Genomic DNA, 21373 nt, shown 5'->3' on the forward strand with positions numbered 1-21373 from the left:
TTATCAAAATAATAAAAATAGCAGAAAGTCAAAAGCATAAAGAATGCACACAAACATGCAGGAGAATCATTTTTTAAAAAAGGTTCAAAATAATAAAAAAATAGGACAGACTTTGCTGGGCAAAGCAATGACAGCAATGAAGTTCCACAATTAAGGTGCAACCACAGAAAAGGCTCTGTCTCTAGTAGTTACCTGTCTAATCTCTGCTTTAAGTAGCTAAGTGGAAAATATACAATCAGGAAATAATGTTCAGTTGTTTCTATTGCTCTATTACCAATACTGACATTCCAGGTTTTTTTTCGTGTGTGTATATTCGTAACAAAACTCTTATCCTATGACTAAAACATTTTAAATGGCATCAGAAGTGCCTATTTACCCTTCGCACTGCAATGACCTCTCATGTCTGTCTTAAAGACTCCTTAGATTTCATGGGTCAAAATCCAGCAGTTATCTAAATGCAAATGTTGTAGAATAAAAAAAAACCCAGGTATTCTGCGAGGTAGTGCAATTAATGTCAGTATTAGATTCAAAAGAATCTTCAAAGTATAGTCTTTTAGAAAAGACTATACTTTCAGAAAAAGGAAACTGGCAGTCAACGTATTTCTTGTTTTACTTGCCTGCTTCTGGCAGATAAGGCCTGTAGGAGATTAAAAAAAAGGTTAAAAGGAAAAGTTGAAGGACAAATCAACAAATAGTTTATTGGTTTTTGTACTCGCTACATTAATTGAACACAGAACTTTATACAGTCTTAGACAAACCTCCCACCTATGCTCACATTCCTAGGAAAAAGTTGGATATCTAACCAGTATAAAACAGTCTCACTATCATTTATAAAGTTACTAAACAACATTTATCATACTTTTAAACAGTTTCAACAGCCATGTGATAACACGAATCAAAGCATAAGGTGAAGAAACCTCCCAATATATCCAACAGAATAAGACTGCTTAGTTTTTAAGGCACTTAGGAAGAAGCAGCCTCCAAGAACTATGTAATTTCATAGCACATGATGCATGTCAACAGTGTCTGATATCGATCAGAATTATAGACCACTTTGAAAAGCAACAAAAATCATGCAATTTTGGTGCTGCAAGAAAAATACCATCAGTGATGGTATGCTACTGCTTCACCCCCTTCCCAGGTTTGCAGCATTTCTTCAGATGCCATCTTCCCTATGCTTTCATGTTATCCTGCTTCCCATATATTTGTCTTCTTCTTCTCTGATATACCCAGCAAACACCAGGGGTGGTGTTAATGGTGGAAAATGGTACTCCTGAAGCATATTTCCCAGGGAGCATAGTGTATACCCGATGAAATAACAGGCAATCCAGGCAGGTGTTGCTTTGGGCTATCCTTCATGAGACACTGAAGAAGTTGATGAACCTCAACTGAAGTCCAAAGAGGTATGAGATGATGAAGCTTGATCTGTGAAAACTGGCAGTGTATCAATTGTTGTTGCCTGAAAAATTCCAAGACTGGTGATTCAACACTGACTAAGAATTGTTTCTGATTAAGCTACAATCCTCTACACTCTCTCAAAGTAAGTTTCACTTACTCTGTTGAGAAATATTTCAAGTGAGGAAGCAACAATAAAAGTATCCCTATCTTCTGTTTAAGCACACAAACAGAAGTGTAGGAACTATCTTGGGGGGGGGGGAGAAAGTATAGATGCTGTGCAGGATTCCTCACACCGATATCACACCTCATCTTTTCTGTCATGCAGATAAGTGGAGTTATCATGTCAAGTGGGACTTTGGCACTGTATGGCTTGAAGATTGGTTATGCCCTAAGTAGAGCAGCCAAAAATTTGGTACATGAATGGCTCAAGGCAGAAAAATCCCTTTGTGTTGAAGTGCCAACCACTACAGTTAGTTTTTCTTCTCCGTAGTGGAGAACCAGTGATGGAAGCTGGCTACTGAAACTTAGTATTAACATAGTATCAATTGCCTAATCTGGTATACTTAACTTTATGTTAGTAAACTGGTACCCTCTGGTATAATGCAATATTTGCTGTATTGAAGTTGGCTGCTATGTGCTAGCAGAGCATGGGGACATTTCCTATCATGTTTTTCAAAAGGAAAATCCTCACATTTAAAAGTACCATAAGATTAAAGCCCAGTTCAAAATTTGTGGTCTGAGGTAGTTTTGTTGGTTCTTTAAAACCCAAGACTCTGGGTGATATTCAACTAAGTCATACTCAAAGCAAACCCATTAATAGCAATATTTCACTTACTTAGGTTCACTGATTTGCATGGGACTATTCTGAGTATAACTTGAACGTGCGAAGTATAGAAAAAGTTTCAAGTTATTTTAAAAGCTTTAAAACTGAATGCTATCCTGCCTTAATTAGCAGGGGCAAACTACCCATTACGTCACAAACATATGAAACAAACACAACGTCTCCTTCTCCATTGCAAAGCACCTTCCAGAGGTGGAGATCTGCATTAGAAAAAGGCCAGGAGGAAATGAGAGGCTTAACCCTTCCCTTTGCAGCAACTCTCCTCCTGGAACATCCCACCCCTGCAGCTGCCTTTGTACCTAGAGGGCTCCAGACCTATTTGTGAGATAAATGGAGGTTCTGAATACTAAAAGCACATTGGAAGGAGAAGCTTCAGAGGAACAGCGCCCGGCAAGAAAAGGGTTAACTGCTCACCTCTCCTCAACTGATGCAAACTGCCCCCCCCACCTGAATGTGCTTTGCCACATAGATGGGGCTGTCAGCGCTTTGTGACACATGACTGCAGTGCAACACATAGTTTCCCCCTTAGTAAATCTGCTCCTGCAAATTCTTTTCCCCTTCACTAATTTTTCTGTATGTCAGAAATAGGCCCCCAGTACATCTACTTCACCATTTTTTGCCAAAATAAAGCTTACGATGGGTGCTTTAAAAGGTTAATTTCAATCACTAAATGATTAGTAATTTTAACCTAGTATGCCATGACACAGCATGATTGTTTGATATTTTATATTATGATTGCCTATGGTTGAATTTCCAGTATATACTATCTGTATGGTTCTCCAGTGTCTGAGCAAATGTACTAGCCCTAAAGCAGGGATAGCCAACAGAGTAGCCTCCAGATACTGTTGGACTACAACACCCATCATCCATGACTATTGGCCATTCAGGCTGAGGCTGATGGGAGCTAGATCCAACATCAACTGAAGGCCACCATGTTTGCTGCTCAGTCCTAAGATGTCAGGTGTACACAGAAAATAAATCTACTTGAAATCTCCTGTAATCACACATTTCACAGCAAAATTTGGCCCATTTTAATATCTCTTAGAGAGGCACAACTGCAGAAACTCTTGCTAAAAAAATAAATATTTACGTTGTCAAATGTTAGTGCAATCGTTTGCATTTCATTACCATGCCTAACAGGTTTATATAAATGCATGGCCTTTTGGCAGGGGCAGGGGTGGGATTAGGACACTTTTGGAGAAGTCATATAGCTGCCAAGTAAGGTACGGATTTCTTTTGTAGGAAAATCTGTACCAATTTAATATATACATTACAATGCCTGCTAGTATTCCAGGAAAGTAGAAAAGGAAAAGTGCAGCCCTTCTGCATAAAAAAATAAAATAAAGGTTTTCTTTCTTCCATTTTAATTATTTTCTTGCACAAAATAGTGGAGTTCCACATCAGCTCCTTTCTTCGAAAAACCACTTCTGGTATTCTGAATTGGAACACGGCCGTAATAAAGGTGCTGAATTGCCATCATAAGCATTAGATTCTGCTTGTAAGCACTTCTGGGTCTGCACATGGAGTAACGTTCCATCCTACAAAAGATGGTACAGAACACTTTATACTTTACAGTAAAGACAGTATAATAATATTTGAGAGTCCAGCTGATAATGCACTTATCAACATCACTTTTTAGCTTTTTGTTAGTCGAACTGAAAGAAGGAAGACTAACAGAAAAGCAAAGAGGCGTGGGATTCTGTCAATATTTTTTGTGTGCAGATTCAGAATCTGAAGATTATTTAGCAACTGCAGTCACTCCTAGTAAGCAATTGACTCTCTGTCAAGACAATGGTAATTAAGGAGAACTCTTTTTCTTGAAACCCTCCGAATGCAGCCTTTGCTGATCAGTGTAGAAATTAACTTTAACAGGAGTTCTGGCAAAACTATTTCATACTTAAATGCTGTTTATAAACATTAGGAACAGACTCCCATGAGAGGTAGTGCACTCTCCTTCCTTGGAGGTTTTTAAGTAGAAGCTGGATGGTCATCTGTCATGGATGTTTTAGCTGAGATTCCTGCTTTGCAGGGGTTGGACTAGATGACCCTCAGGGTCCCTTTCAACTCAACAATTCTCTGGAAGTTCTGACAAAGTTGTTGGTAGTAATTATCACAATGTAGCTGAAGCAGTCTATGTAGTAAGGGAGCAACAATTTAAACATATACCTACTGAATAAAGTGAAATCAAAAAAGGATTTTAATCTGATATGAAGTTTAAAATTTGAGGGTACGTCCTCCTTTTCCTTAGTTAATCAAAAATATTTTGGTGAAGGGCTGCAATGGCCTGGATCTGCAAATCACCAACCGTATACAGTACAGGGGTTTCAGATAGCATATCTGCCTTAAAAGAGGAAGGCATATTATCATTCTTTACAGTCCAGTAACAACTGGGGTTGCGCCGATCAAGGGGTGCTGCAATCTACAGTGGAAGCTTATCCAGGAAATCCACTCAACGCTGTTGTAAATATATTTCCTGATCTTTCAGGTGCGGGGGGCGGGGGGGGGCGGACACAGATGGGCAACAGCTTTCAGACCCCTGACCCTCACATTGTACTAAAACCAACCTTCTTCTGAAGCATGAATACATTTGAAGTAGTTTCAGTGAGGGAGGGGAAACAAGCAATGAACTGCCACCCCACTATTCTAGAGAGCAATTCTGTTTGAGGCTTCTTTCGGGGACCCATTAACTCATTGGTAATGGCTGCTGGCTGTACAATACAAGCAAAAAGACTGCTGCATCCTTACCTCTCTAAAGAAAATTTTCTGATTCTCAGGAATGTTCTGGATACCTTCTTGGCACAAATACATTTTCAAATAATCAGATCCCGGATCAACCGCTGCACAGACTTCAGGTTGCCGTGTGTTGTAACGAATTTCATTGTGGGAGGTGTATTCAAAAAACTGCAAACCCAAAACAGAAATATAATCTCTACTAAAACTTTAGGTATTTATGTGTGACATTCAGACAGACAGCCTTCTAGAGCTTAAATGCAAAAAAGTCGTATTATTTTTTTTTTTGGGGGGGGGGTCCTCCAGACCAGGAACTAAACTAACATATCCAATAGCGACAACTGTAACCTTTCTGAATTGCAGCCCCGACATAGATTGTTTTAGGTAATTCGTTCATCAGGCACTAACTACTGCCAATATGTCAAAGAGAACAACAACTACCAGACTTTTAGAAGACGTCTGAAGGCAGCCCTGTTTAGGGAAGCTTTTAATGTTTGATGTATTAGAGTATTTTAATATTTTTTTTGGAAGCCACCCAGAGTGGCTGGGGAAGCCCAGGCAGATGGGTGGGGTATAAATAATAAATTTATTATTATTATTATTATTATTATTATTATTATTATTATTATTATGTAACAGTAGTTAGTGGTAATGAATATAAAGGAACACATATAAAACTATCAAAGAAAATGACAGGGAAATGGGTAGAAAGAGGATTAATGAAGGACTAGTCAGGGGCAAGTGGTTAGTGGTATTTTGGCAGCTTACAGAGGAAACCTATGCATGTTTGCTAAGAAGTCCCACTGTGTTCAAAACAGCTTCTTTCCAGGTAGTAGGGTATATAGGGATGCAGCATTTTATATTTTTAAAAAATACTACACCCTGCCTTTCTACCAGGTCTTCAAGGTGGCTTACAATCCAAGACAAAATATAAAATTCACACAAGTTTAAAACACAAACAAATCAGTAACAGAAACTAGCAGCAGGAAAATTGGCACACAACAAACAACCAAAGGATTGTGCTTTTACTTACCAAAAGCCCAAGGGAAGAGAATAATTTTAACTCTGCACCTAAAAGATAGGATGGTAGGTGCCAAACAAGAATCTCTGGGGAGGGTATTTCATAATCAGCTAGGACCATGAGAAGAAAGAGGAGGGAAAGAAGGGGTTGTGGGAATTGGGGCAGGACAGGAGGTTTACAGCGTTAATAAAGGTTTGTTCGTTTGATCCACAGAGTACAGAGCCGAGAGAAAGCAGCTGAAAAGGAAAACACCTTCCTCCTCCATTTAGCCCTGAGTGAGTTGGAGGACCTCAAATGTGAGAGCAGCTGTTACAGCAGAAGAAGCTGTGGGGCTAAGAGCTTCAAACAAAGCCTGCTGCAGCCTCTGCAACAGCAGTGAAGAGACATGCAGCCAGCTGGGAAAGGCGAAGTGCACACCAATAGACTCACTCTGGCTATGCCCAGGAGATGAATGCCACCAGAATTTAGATCTTAGACCATAAAAACAAAGCCGCCTGCGGTTGCAATCAGTGAAGTGGGTTTTGCCGGGGGGGAAATTATAGTGGGAAAAGTTGTATGCAAATTTGAGTAATCTGCATCACCCTAGAGAGCGATCCCATTTAGCACTTTGAAACAACTTTAGACTTTGAAACAACTTATTTTACCAGTTTGCATGTCACTTTAAACCACAGTTAGGCTTAACTATGGTTTAAAGGTGTATACCAGGCATAGGCAAACTCAGCCCTCCAGATGTTTTGGGACTACAATTCCCATCATCCCTGACCACTGGTCCTGTTAGCTAGGGATGATGGGAGTTGAAGTCCCAAAACATCTGGCGGGCCGAGTTTGCCTATGCCTGGTGTACACAGCTTTCTGGTGCATAGTGCTAAAACTACAGCTGCTTTGCTCCCCCACACCCCCTGCTGCTGGGAACATACTTCATATAATATCTGTATGAGGCTGCTCCCCAAGTTAGGGGAAGTTGTGAAGTGCTAGATCGGTGTCTGCATATGAACTAATAAACAGACCGAATCCCAACAAGACAGAGGCCTTGTGGGTTGATGGTTTTTGTGAATGGGAATTAGGCAAACAACATGGAAGCGTTTTGACACACAAATGACACCCTGCCCCAAAGGAGCAGGTGTACGGCTTGGAGTCTGTTTGGCCAACTTCAGTTTGATCTACCAGCTACAGTCGTTCTTGATCAGGGATAGCAACTCCACAGTAATTCATGCTCTGGTAGTCCCCAGTTCAGTGACTGTAATGCACTCTATATGGGGCTGCTCCTGATGAAGACATTGAAGTTTCAGTTAGGGTAAAATGTGGCAGCTAGGCTGCTAAGTGGAACTACATATTGAAGCCAGAGTTAAGATGCATTGCATTGATTGCAAATACACTTCTGGACCTATTTCATAAATTTAGAGTCACTAATACCCTAAAGAAATGGGAACTTAGGGTATTTGAAGCAGCATCTCTCTCCACTATGGTGTTAAATGGTTGAATTTATAAACAAACAAACAAACTGCCTGAACACTGAGATCGGCTCATTAAGATACCATCTTTAGGAGATGCCCATTATGTCAAGATGCAGAAAATAGGCCTGATGGAATAGGTTATGGAAAGGCCTCCTTTCTGAGATCTACCTGGAACAACTTCGGCTTTGTTTTGGTGCCAGGTTAAAAACTGGTTATTTACTTAGGCATTTGTGCACTGTCAAAATTTGCTGCCTGGTTCTACAATTCGCCAATCAGAAGGTTGGAGGTTTGAATCCCTGCAACGGGGTGAGCTCCCGTTGCTCGGTCCCTGCTCCTGCCAACCTAGCAGTTCGAAAGCACGTCAAAGTGCAAGCAGATAAATAGGTACCTCTCCGGCGGGAAGGTAAATGGCATTTCCGTGCACTGTTCTGGTTCACCAGAAGCGGCTTAGTCATGCTGGCCACATGACCCGGAAGATGTACGCTGGCTCCCTCGGCCAATAAAGCGAGATGAGCGCCGCAACCCCAGAGTCGGCCACGACTGGACTTAATGGTCATGGGTCCCTTTACCTTTACTACAATTTGCTTTGTGCTTTAAGATTAGTGTTCATTGTTTATTGTTTTGCGTGCGTTAATTCATTAATACAACGCTTCAATATACAAAGTAGGTGTCCTGCCTGAGATCAAGCAGGACGGAGTGGGTTGTAAATATTTTAATATCAAAAAACATGCACAAAGAAAGGGCAACTACATTTCGACCCTCTAATGGAAGTAAAGGGGAAATCTTACCTGATTTTGTCCCATGCCATGACAAGGATATAATATGACTACGCGTCCTGTTATATCATGGTCATCAAGAGGATTATAATCAAAACAATAATTTGCCATCCCTCTGTTCTTTAGCTGAAAGGCAGCAGAAGGCAGTTAAGAGACACCAGCCCACAATCCAAACATCCCATCAGTCACTGCACTTTAAAAACTATTAATTTAGCAGCTTATAATTCAGTATCACAGCAGATGCAGCAATAAGAATATTTTTTTTTTAATGAGAAACCATCAAAACTAAATAGTAGGAACCAATGATCTTAAATTAGTCCTGACTAGTAACGTAAGCCTACTGATTTCAGGGGCTCTACTATGAATATGACTTAGTCAGGTACCACACACAGAATGCAATTATATTTTGGGGGGGATTTCCTCTCCAGATTGTGTTGGTAACTGCCTGAAAATATATGCCCTGGAGCTTTTTAAAACATGCTGACTGTTCTTTGTGCCCACGTTCTATAATTGGTCTTGAAATGTCAAATACGAGCTGGTGATGAAGACCAATGATCAAAATTCACTCGGTATATGGACTATTTTTATAATCTAACTTTATATTCACTATTTTACGAAGAATGAGGTAGCAAATGAGAATTTGCTGTTGAGAAGTGTCATGCTGTTGAGAAGTGTCATGAATAATAATAATTTCAATATGACTTACTATTGACCCTAGCTCCAAATTTCTTTAGGCCAGGTCGAATATAATGTGACTGAATCCTCATTGGAAGGACTTTCAGGTCTTCTGTGTACTAATTTGCTGGGAAGCTGTATGTGTCGTAAACATAGTTCTCCCCAGTGAAAACAAGCATGGAATGAACTGATTCTTTCTTTATTTGCATTGAACTCAAAATGTCAGACCCGAGAGCTACATAAAAAGAAGAATAATTTTCCCTTCAAGGAAATTCACAGCAGTATCACAAAAAAAAAAGGATTTCATAAAGAAAGGATCTGCCAAGAACTAATAAAACCAGTAGAGGGGAGGAAATATAACATAAAGCAAGCATGACTGGGCAAGATGTTTTCGGCTACGGGGAAGACAGCCCAGACAATACAGTGGTGCCTCGCAAGATGAAATTAATCCGTTCCACGATTCTCTTCGTCTAGCGGTTTTTTCGTCTTGCGAAGCAACCCTATTAGCGGCTTAGCGCTATTAGCGGTTTAGCGGCTATTAAAGGCTTAGCGGCTATTAAAGGCTTAGCGGATTAGCGGCTAAAAGGCTATTAGCAGCTTAGCGGCTTAGAAAAAGGGGGAGAAAGCGGAAAAAAATCGGAACACTCGCAAGACGTTTTCGTCTTGCAAAGCAAGCCCATAGGGAAAATCGTCTTGCAAAGCAGCTCAAAAATGGAAAACCCTTTCATCTAGCGGGTTTTCCATCTTGCGAGGCATTCGTCTTGCGGGGCACCACTGTACTGGATAGGTATCCTCTTGGTAGGCAGCAAAAAGGAAGCCACTGGAGGAACATCTGTTAGCCAGTCATCTGATATATTACATAATACACTTACACATGACATATGGTAAATGTTAACATATTGTGGTAGTGGCACACATGTGAAGGGGTATTGCCAGAAAAAAGCATGGCTCCCTTATAGTGGCATTATACCATGGGTAGGCAAACTAAGGCCCGGGGGCCGGATGCGGTCCAATCGCCTTCTAAATCTGGCCCATGGACGGTCCGGGAATCAGCGTGTTTTTACATGAGTAGAATGTGTCCTTTTATTTAAAATGCATCTCTGGGTTATTTGTGGGGCATAGCAATTTGTTCATCCCCCCCCCCCAAAAAAAATATAGTCCGGCCTCCCAACTGCTGAAAAAGTCTGCTGACCCCTGCATTATACCATCCCTATCATAGGATCTAATTAGTGGGAAGCATCTAGCTGATTACAGTGGTACCTCGGGTTACATACGCTTCAGGTTACATACACTTCAGGTTACACACTCCACTAACCCAGAAATAGTGCTTCAAGTTAAGAACTTTGCTTCAGGATAAGAACAGAAATCGGGCTCCGGCGGCACGGCGGCATCCCCATTAGCTAAAGTGGTGTTTCAGGTTAAGAACAGTTTCAGGTTAAGAACGGACCTCCGGAACGAATTAAGTACTTAACCCGAGGTACCACTGTATTGCTGCAAATACGATTCTGGACCCTTGATGAGCTCCAGAAGAACCTAGTTATACAGTGGTATCTTGGTTCTCAAACGCCTTGGTTCTTAAACGCCGAAAACCCAGAAGTAAGTGTTCTGGTTTTCAAACTTTTTTGGAAGCTGATTGTCCGAAACATTGCACATTAACAGTACTTCTTACAATAAGTCTGTACAAGGTAGATGGTATTATTATCCCCACGGTGTCCAGTGCTGAGAGACAGTGGATTACCTAAGGCTACCTAGTGAATTCATGGCTAGGGTGAGATTTGAACTTATTACACTTTCTGCTGATTTCTGCCTTGCCAAACTATCCTGAAGAAGAGATGTCAGTCTTACAAAAAAACCCCTCTTAAAAAAACATTTTACTTACCATTCCAAAAAAGCCAGGCCTGTCCTCTGGCACATGAAGTTCTGGGTAAATATTATCCAAGTACCACTTGAAATCCTTGCATTTCAACTTCTCTCGAAGAAATCTTCTTTCTGTCACATCTCCATAAGGCTCCTAAAAAGAAAACCGAAAGTAAATTGAAATTTCAACATAAGGAAAGCTACAGCATAAACTTTGAAATGTCAGGAGGGAAATGGAGTCCATCTGCGTGGAATATTTGTCAGGTTTGTACAACCTGTGACCTACCAAGCTGAATTCAGCCCACCAGTCATATAGTCATAACATTCTGCTACTGGGTTGAAATGGCAAAAATGGGATAGGGATAGGGGAAGCTATTAGATTCTGGCAGGCCACAAAACATGGCTGGTGCACCATGGTTTTTTCCCCTGGCTAGTCACAATTTGTGCAGGCCTGAAAGTACAGATAAAATGTAATGATAAGTATATAAATCTCCTCCTCTAGCATTTTACAGTGTGGTCAAAATAGGACATCAACATACAAACACCATTAAGTTAATATTCTATATGCTTTTAGCGACTTCCGGTCGGCGCCAGCGCTAATGGCGGTCCTCTTTCCGAGCTCCGGAGGAGGACTGCTCTGCGAGTTCGGGTCTGACCCGCTACGGCAAGCGGGGGGCCCCTAAAATCACAGGCGCGGAAGCCTGTGAACAAGGAGATTCGGTGGGCACCAGAAGCGCCCCTCTTTACCGCAGAAAGAGCCTTTTTAAAGGCTCCGGAACGACATTGGGGGAGCGCGGTGCTGAGAATCGCTACCCAGCCCGCAGGGTGAAGCCGCGTCGCCATTAGCGGAGAGCGCCGATTCCTTCCTGTAAATTCTGGACTGAAAAAACCCGTGAGTAAGATTAAACGTCTATCTGAAACTAAATCCTATATTTGAAATTTGGCTGAAAACGGGGAAGGTGAAAATTAAGGAAGTCTGCCTTCCCCCGACTGCATGACAGCTAAAACAACGAAATTTTAAAGCTGCATCCGCAAGAGACATTGTTTTTGATTATCTCAATCTGACATTTTGACTTCGGACCTCCCCTCTTGCTAGCAGGGCAGAGGGGAGGAAAAATAGACATTATGAACTGCATGACTAACTTAAAAGAAAAAAGTTTTCTGCTGCCTCAATAACCTGAAACGGACTGCTAAACAAGACAATAGGGCACTGAACTGGCTTTAAACTCCTGTGAAAGTTACAAGGTGGAAGTTTTGCTTGATACAAAGTTCTTGGACTTTGCCGCTACAGTATATTAGAGCAGGCTGAGACAGTATCTATTGGAAAAGTGTTGCAATTTATATTTACAAGCCTCCTGATATACTTGTTTTAAACTTTCTTTGTCTCCGTACTTGGACATTTTGATTTGCTCCCCCTAGAGGGTAAAGTAAAGGTTGTTACAGCTCAGGACAGTGGAATTTTTTTCATCAGGAGACTGTTCCTGTGGGAAACGACCTTGGGACATGAGTGGTCCAACAGAAGAGATAACCACAAGAGCTAAGGCTAAACAACAACAACAGCAACAGCAACAAAAGAAGAGAGGCTCGATCACAGGCGTAACCCCATAGGAACTACAGGACAAGAAAAAGTGACAGCTGCTTCCATGGATGCAGTGACACAAGCTTTACTCAAGATAAACCAATCCCTGGAGACTCTAACAAAGCAGAGTTCAGAAAATACACAGAAATTAACAGAATTAACAGCAAGATTGGACTTGAACACACAATCTATAAACAAGCTGGTTCAGGAAAATTCTGCAACACGTAAAATTGCAGAAGAAGCTAGAACCATTGCTGGAGAGACTCAAGAGAACTTAGAACCGATTGCTAAAAAGGTGCATGAACATGATGCAACTCTGGCTTTGTGGGAATTACAGAGAAAAGAGAGAAATTTGAAATTGAGACTAATTCCAGAGAACGAAGGAGACAACCTCGTGGAGTTTTTAACACAAGAGTTCGCTGATTGCTGGGAAGATCTGGAGGAGGATGAATTTAAAATTACAACAGCGTTCAGACTGGGTAAAAGACAAAATAGAAAGACTCCGAGGGATTGTTTGATTACCCTTAGATCCAAGGAAGAAAGAGATAAAATACTAAGACTACATTTTGAAAAGGCCTTGCAAATTGAAAACTCATCTATACAGATTTTTAAAGATATCCCTGAACATATTTTGGATTTGAGAGCTTTCTACAAGGATTTGGTTTATCTGCTAAAGAAGAATACTATCCTCTTCAGGTGGGAATTCCCACAGGGACTGTCTTTCGACTATAAGGGAAAGAAGGTGAAAATAAAGACGATACAAGATAAAGAGAGATTCTTGGAAAGAAACCGAGAGGACTTACAGAAGGGAACTGTGGACCCAATTGCAGAACAGAGGAGAGCAATAGACATCTTGAACCTATCGTTTGGACACAACCTACCACCATCAGAGGAAGAGCAACAACTTGGAGCTGTTGGAGGAGTATCAGAAAAATAACAAGATGGCCCTGCAATTCCTTAATTGGAATTGTAATGGGCTCAACATGCCTTTGAGGAGACGACAAGTTTTTCATATTCTGAACAGAGAACAACTGGATTTGATATGTTTACAAGAAACTCACATAACTAGAGCTCACAGGAGATTACTTATAAACAAAAGATTAGGAGAAGAATTTATCTCATCGTACAAAGTCAAAAAAAGAGGAGTTGTGATCTATGTAAAAGAGAAGTGGGTTCCAAAAATGATGTTTAAAGATGAACAAGGAAGATACTTGGCAGTTGAGATACAAGTACAAGGAGAAAAATTCCTGATAGTTGGAGTTTATGCACCAAACGAAGGCAAGGCAGAATTCTTTAAGAAACTCCATGAAACTTTGATGGACTATTTGGATTACAATATGATAATTATGGGAGACATGAACGGTGTGGTCTCCACAAACATGGACAAGGCACAAAGACTGACAGTCACCAAGGAAGGGAGACTGCCGAAGACCTTTTTTGAAATGACGGAAAATATGGACTTAATAGATATATGGAGAACAAGGAACCCTCTTGAGAGAGAGGGAACCTTCTTCTCCCAAGCAATGATGACCTGGACCAGAATTGATCAAATTTGGATTACTAGTGGGATGGCTCCAAAGATTAAGAAGGTAGAAATCTGCCCAAAAACTTGCTCCGACCATAACGCCGTGAAGATGGAAATGAAACTTACAACAACTGGTCAATTCAGATGGAGGATGAATGACACCCTCTTTCGAGATAGGGAGATCCACATGAAGGCCCAAAAAACTTTAAAGGACTATTTTGAAATAAATCTAAAGGCCGATGTGGAAAAAAGAGTGATCTGGGACGCAAGTAAAGCTGTGATGCGAGGTTTCTTGATCCAACAAAATTCAATAAAGAAGAGGAAACAGAATGAGAAAAAGGAAAAGATCTTGGAAAAGATAAAGGAAGGAGAGAAAAAATTGAGAGTAAAGCCAAAGTCCCAGGAGATTTTGAGAGAGATTAAATTATATCAAACACAATATATGGAATTGATGAACCAAGAGATTGAATGGAAGATAAAGCAAATGAAACAAAAGACATTCGAATCAGCAGACAAATGTGGCAAACTTCTGGCATGGCAATTGAAGAAAAGGCAGAAATTAAATACAGTTACAAGCTTAGAAGTGGATGGAAAGAACATATCTAAACCTAATGAGATTAGAAACTGCTTTCTGAGTTATTTTAAAAAACTCTATTCTCAAGGACCACAAAATGAAGAGGACATAGATAAATTCCTTAATAAATATGGATTACAAAAAATCTCTCATCAAAGCAAGGTGGATTTAAACCAGAGAATAACAGAACAAGAGATAGAGGGTGCCATTCAGGACATGCAATTGGGCAAATCTCCAGGGCCAGATGGACTGACTTCCAGATATTATAAATCTTTGAAGGGAGTGGTTGGTTCAACCGTTAAAGGAAGTCTGCAATGAGATCCTAGAGGGAAAAAAGGCACCAGAATCGTGGAAAGAAGCGTATATTTCACTCATACCAAAGACAGAGACTGAAAAGACTCAACTGAAGAACTACCGCCCAATATCATTACTTAATGTGGATTACAAAATTTTTGCAGACATTTTGGCAAAAAGATTTAAAAGAGTGTTGATGGAAAAGATTCATAAGGACCAAGCAGGCTTTCTTCCAAAAAGGCACCTATCAGACAACGTAAGGAATATAATAGACATTTTGGAATTGCTAGAGGTGAATATAAATACCAAAGCAGTGTTGATTTTTGTGGATGCGGAGAAAGCCTTTGACAATATTTCTTGGAGTTTTATGAAAAAGAATCTTCATGGGATGGGGGTAGGCCAAGGATTTGAGAATGGTATGGATGCGATATATTCTGAACAAAAAGCCAAGCTGATTGTAAATAATGTGATAACTGAGGAACTTAAGATAGAAAAAGGAACACGACAGGGGTGCCCAATTTCCCCATTGCTTTTTATTTCTGTTCTGGAGGTGTTGCTGAATATGATTAGAAATGACCAGCAGGTTAAAGGTGTACAGGTCGGAGCTAAACATTACAAGTTAAGGGCATTTGCAGATGACCTAGTATTGACCTTACAAGAGCCATAAAGGTAAAGGTAAAGGTACCCCTGCCCGAACGGGCCAGTCTTGACAGACTCTGGGGTTTGTGCGCCCATCTCACATCTATAGGCCGGGGGCCAGCGCTGTCCGGAGACACTTCCGGGTCACGTGGCCAGCGTGACAAAGCTGCATCTGGCGAGCCAGCGCAGCACACGGAACGCCGTTTACAAGAGCCATACACTAGTACGAAAAAGGTATTGGAGATAATTCAACAATTTGGCCAGGTAGCTGGATTTAAATTGAACAAACAAAAAACTAAAGTTTTAGGAAAAAAATTAACAGTCATGGAGAAGGAGAAATTTCAAGAAGAGATAGGTTTGACAGTGGTTAAGAAGGTGAAATACCTAGGGGTTCATTTGACATCTAATAATTTGAACTTGTATAAGGACAACTATGAAAAATGTTGGTCAGAAATTAAAAAAGATCTAGAAATATGGTCAAATTTGAAATTGTCAATGTTAGGCCGAATTGCAGTTATCAAGATGAATGTATTGCCTAGAATGTTATTTTTATTTCAAACTTTGCAGTTTCTTGACAAGATGGACTGTTTCAAGAGGTGGCAGAAAGACATTGCGAAATTTGTCTGGCAGGGCAAAAAGCCCAGAATAAAATTTAAAGTACTTACAGATGCAAAAGAAAGAGGGGGATTTGCCCTGCCAGACTTAAAACTGTACTATGAAGCAGCAGCGTTTTGCTGGCTGAAAGAGTGGATGCTCCTCGAGAACACAGATATCTTGGATTTAGAAGGTTTTAATAATACATTTGGTTGGCATGCATATCTATGGTATGATAAAATCAAAGTGCATAGGGCCTTTAAAAATCACATTGTTAGAAAAGCGTTGTTTAATGTTTGGATAAGATATAAAGACTTATTGGAAAACAAAACTGCTAGATGGTTGTCACCCTTGGAGGCTAAGGCACTGAAGAAACTCAATATGGAGGCCGGATGGCCAAAGTATTGGGAAATTTTGGAACAAGATGGAAATAAATTGAAATTACAGAGTCATGAGAAAATGAAACCTAAAGTACGAGATTGGCTCCATTATTATCAAATAATGGAGGTTTACAAACAAGACAGGAAAATTGGCTTCCAGGTGGAAAAATCAAAATTAGAGACCGAACTGTTAGAACCCAATACTAAGAATTTGTCAAGAATGTATAATTTGCTGCTGAAATGGAATACACAAGATGAAACAGTTAAATCAGCTATGATTAAGTGGGCACAGGACATTGGTCATAACATCATGTCTGCTGACTGGGAATGGTTGTGGAACACCGGTATTAAATTTACGGCATGTAATGCCTTAAAGGAAAATATTATGAAAATGATTTACAGGTGGTACATGACCCCAGTCAAGCTAGCAAAAATTTACCATTTGCCTGATAATAAGTGTTGGAAATGTAAAGAAACTGAAGGCACTTTCTATCATCTTTGGTGGACATGCCCGAAGATTAAGGCTTTCTGGGAAATGATATATAATGAAATGAAAAAGGTACTTAAATGTACTTTCCCTAAGAAACCAGAGGCCTTTCTCTTGGGCATTGTCGGCCAATTGGTGTCAAAGAAAGATAGAACTTTCTTTATGTATGCTACAACAGCAGCAAGAATACTTATCGCAAAGTATTGGAAGACACAAGATCTACCCACCCTGGAAGAATGGCAGATCAAAGTGATGGACTACATGACATTGGCTGAGATGACTGGCAGAATCCGTGATCAGGGAAAGGAGACGGCGGAAGAAGAATGGAAGAAATTTAAAATTTATCTTAAGGACTACTATAAACTTGATGAATGCTAGAATGTCGAGGTTTTCAGAAAGAAAGGGTTACAGTGATATAAGATTAGATTAAAGAAAAGATTAAGATGACAGAGGTTGGAAAGAAATATTTAGAAGTTGTCAAAAAAATTATGGACATTGGGATGCAGAAAGGGGAGGTATGGGGGAGTCCAAGAAGAGAGGTTTATGGAAAAAATGTTATGAAACAATACGTGTTTGTATGTCTTTTTATGTGTTTGTTTGTTTTAAAAAATTTTGTAAAACCAATAAAAAATTTTATAAAAAAAAAAAATATTCTATATGCTTTTTCTACTTGGATGTTCTGATTTCACATCCAAACTTTAGTTTTGTTACTGCAATAAAACTGATGCACGTGTTCACAGCAAGTCCCTTACCTTCAAACACTGTTTCCTAATACTATCCTGATAGAGCAAAGACCATATTTAGTATGATCCAGGGATGCCAGCTTGAATTAAATATTGGGGGGAGGTAAGCCCTGCCTTACGTAATCAGTCACATGACATGGCCCCCCACACCATTTGAATGGCAATGCACCTCAACTTGGGGAGGGGCTGGTCCCGTCAAATATTTTATGGGGGGGTAAAAGGGACCTCAGCCCCTAGGGGTTGGCTCCGATGGTATGACCACAATTGAAAGAGGGTTAGTTACCAGCAAAATTCCCTATAGTCAAGCATCATAGCTTATAGTGAAGGACCCAAATCCAGACAAAATCTGTGTGAAGTCTCATAAAGGTAACTCAGTACAAACACCATAACCCCCCTTTATCTGTAGTACCAGTACATATTACAGATTTCTAGATCAGGGAGTTTGTGTTCTTACCTTCATTAAAAATGTGTGGTATTTTATTGTATCCAGCCCATTAACTGAGCCAGATTGTTTGGTATCTATTTAAACATATCCCAACCTAGCCTCAACATTTTTAGTACCAGCTGTAACCTTGACTGTCTGCAATATTACTATTCAAAATCATTAATAAACCTACTGGACTAGACACAGGTTTCCCCTTCCATTTGCAGAAGAGACAGAGGTCCAGTGGAGGCTCCTGCTGCAGAAGGTGGGGACGGAAGGAAGCTATTTTTGCCAATTCCCCCTTCCTAGTGCTCCATGTATTACCTCCCACACTGTTTCAGAGGGTTCTCTAACCATATGGAACAGCTTTTTTGAGGATACTGGCGGCTTTGGCAAAATTGCCTCTCCCTTCTGTAGGACTACCTGATGGCAGCAGAGATCCAACCTATGGAGTTTTGAATTAGAAACCCTCAAATGTCCTGGCAGAAGGACCCTCTTGATTTCATATAATGCCACCAGGAGCTATTGGGTACCAGAGTAATCCTTTTTCCTGCGATCCTTCTTAAGTTTTATCTCTTCTAAATGAAAATCAGATTACTAAAACCAACTATTTATAGTTATCCAACTGATCACATTTTCTCAAGATTATAAATGTATTTGGTAATACTAATCCTGAAACCACATTGATTGGCAATAATTATAATTGTAATAATTATAATTCTACCATCAAAATCTTTCCTTTAATGTAGAGTTATGTATTTATCAACAGTTCAGTTATTCTAGTCAGGATAGCTAACCTATAATTATCAAGATGATGCAGCCTATTCTTTTTCAAACTGGCAAAACACTAAGGGGCAGTATCCAACAAAGTAGATCCACTACTGCACGGGTTTCCACTTGTGCAATGGAATTTTCCCTCTCTGTCCTCTCCCTCTGCACCTTCCCCAAATTTGCTCCAGGGGGGTTGGGGAAAACATCAGAACAGATTTAGGGAGGCAGAGTGTGGGGAGGAAAGGAAAGTTCCCTTGCACAGCCGTAAGTCCTCGTGCTAGTAGATCTACTTCATTGGAGACCATTTCCATTCTTTAGGAATTTTGTCACTTTTGTGAGATGAATTAACAGCCCTGCAATAAGTGCTCTGTGTTCTCAGCATGTTACAGAAACAGACAAACACCAAGGCAATTCAAATTATGTGCCTGGCATAAATAATACCCCTTGCTGCCTTACCTCTCCCCCTTTCCCTCTAGAGTCAAAATTTAGGTGACAGGCTCCTCAGAAAAGTGATCTGAACAGTAAGCTTACCTTGCGTGCATATGGATTTCTGTGGTAATAAAGCTCTTTGTATGCATCCATCCACACTTCTGCAGCACGGACAGAGTTAGCCAAAGCCTTTGCCCTTGAGTAGGGAGCTTGCTTTGGGAAAACATGTCCCACGTGAGAACAAGGATGGATCTCAAGGCTTCCTCCACACTGCCAGATCTAAATAAAATAAAGAAAAACAAACAAAACAGCCTGTATTATATGCATGCAATAATGCAGCCCTATCCGATGAACTGGCTTAAGCAGCAGCTGTTTAAGAAGCTACTTGTACCACTGAAGCTCAAGGTAATGCTTTAGAAGTTGAGCAAATACTCCTGCCACGCTTCCTCCCAAATCCCTTTCCATTACCAGTTCTGGCTAGCTCTGTTTTGTGTCAGCCTCTGTAGCTTAGATTAACTCCATGCATATTTCAAGATCTATTCTATGCATGGTATTTAACTAAGTAGAACTATTGTAATTAATGGACCTAACTTAATTTCAGTGGGTCTACTCTGAGTAGAACTTAATAATAATAATAATATTTTTATTTATTATTCAACTTAGTAGAATACCACCCAATATTTATGATTCCTCCCCTAAAAATCTGCCTAAAGTTTGATCTCTCATGCCGTGTGAACACAATCAAATATTGCAAGTACCTTATGTCAACAGTCTAGCACAATTATTACTGGAAGCATACAACATTGATATTTCCTACATTTGGATTTCTTCCTTGTGAACTTTGAGCAGATATGCACTGGCCTTAACTTTTAAGGAACAGGACAAATGGGCAGAGTCATTGAGTATCTTTACACAGGATGTAATTAGTTGAAGAATGTATTTTATACACGGAGTCAGCGGGTGGCTACGGAGGACACTTCAGCTAAGAGGATAGAAGAAATGCCTGGGCATTTCACAGCATGAAATAATTATTGACTCATTTGTGCATTAGATCCGTTCAATTAGATACTATATTAAGATCAAAGAGTATATAATTTAAGTAGCGGTATTAGACTGAAGCATTACAGTATGTACGTTTTCTTTATAGGTAGATGTAGTACAGAGTGTTTTGGGAAGTTTAATCTACAAGTTCCATACTTAGTATGACATCTATATTCTCAGATGTTGCTCTATTCTCCAAACAGTAACGTGGAGGCAGGAACTGTATTTTGCCATGCAACCTACACTATTTACATATAACCAAGCTTGATAATAGCATGTGGTGCTACCAAGAAGAATTGACTTTGCAGTTATGGATCATACACGTATGACTAGACATTACAATCCATACAAAACCCAAACACCCCAGTCCAAAGAAAGCTTGCATGTTTATGTCCCATTAATTTTAAGTAGGGAATATGTTCATATGTTGGGGGGAAATATTTAGGGACGCGGGTGGCAATGTGGGTTAAACCACAGAACCCAGGACTTGCCGATCAGAAGGTCGGCGGTTTGAATCCCCATGATGGGGTGAGCTCCCATTGCTCGGTCCCTGCTCCTGCCAACCTAGCAGTTCGAAAGCATGTCAAAGTGCAAGTAGATAAATAGGTACTGCTCCGGTGGGAAGGAAAATGGCGTTTCCGTGCGCTGCTCTGATTTGCCAGAAGCGGCTTAGTCATGCTGGCCACATGACCCAGAAGCTGTACGCCGGCTCCCTCGGCCAATAAAGCGAGATGAGCACCGCAACCCCAGAGTCGGCCATGACTGGACCTAATGGTCAGGGGTCCCTTTACCTTTATTTTCCTTATATGGGGCATAGCAAGTACAATTTTACTTCCATTAACGTTTGGTAGGACTTGCCTGAAACTACGGAATCACTAGCTAGTAATCCATCAGAGCACTGGACTACAAAATATGAATGTTATTACAACTACCTAGTTCTGGATAACAGAAGCAGCTCAGGAGAATGAACTAGGCTTAGTATTCATAATAGCACTGGCAAGGACTGGTTTGATTAACAACTTACACTACACTACTTGCATATTTCCTTTAAAAGACAGTTATTCATGCAGGAGACATAAGGAGCTTAATGGGATTTGCGTGGAGAGGAATGTTTCAGGGCTACTTCCTATAACGGTACTTA

At 40.3% G+C, this 21373-nt stretch overlaps 1 protein-coding gene across 1 annotated transcript in view; it reads right to left on the reverse strand.

The window, feature by feature from the left end:
* Positions 1 to 672: 672 nt before the first annotated feature.
* Positions 673 to 21373, reverse strand: part of GALNT12 (polypeptide N-acetylgalactosaminyltransferase 12) — a 41998-nt gene continuing 21297 nt past the window's right edge. The window contains exons 6-10 of the mRNA XM_082234448.1: positions 19294 to 19470; positions 10775 to 10906; positions 8233 to 8346; positions 4985 to 5140; positions 673 to 3777 (exon numbers count right to left, since the gene is read on the reverse strand). Coding sequence (XP_082090574.1) covers positions 3640 to 3777; positions 4985 to 5140; positions 8233 to 8346; positions 10775 to 10906; positions 19294 to 19470 — 717 coding nt within the window. The 3' untranslated portion in view covers positions 673 to 3639. The remainder of the gene's footprint in view (positions 3778 to 4984; positions 5141 to 8232; positions 8347 to 10774; positions 10907 to 19293; positions 19471 to 21373) is intronic.

This window comes from Podarcis vaucheri (genome assembly GCF_965113315.1).
Source record: "Podarcis vaucheri genome assembly, chromosome: 8".
Taxonomy (NCBI): Eukaryota; Metazoa; Chordata; class Lepidosauria; order Squamata; family Lacertidae; genus Podarcis; species Podarcis vaucheri.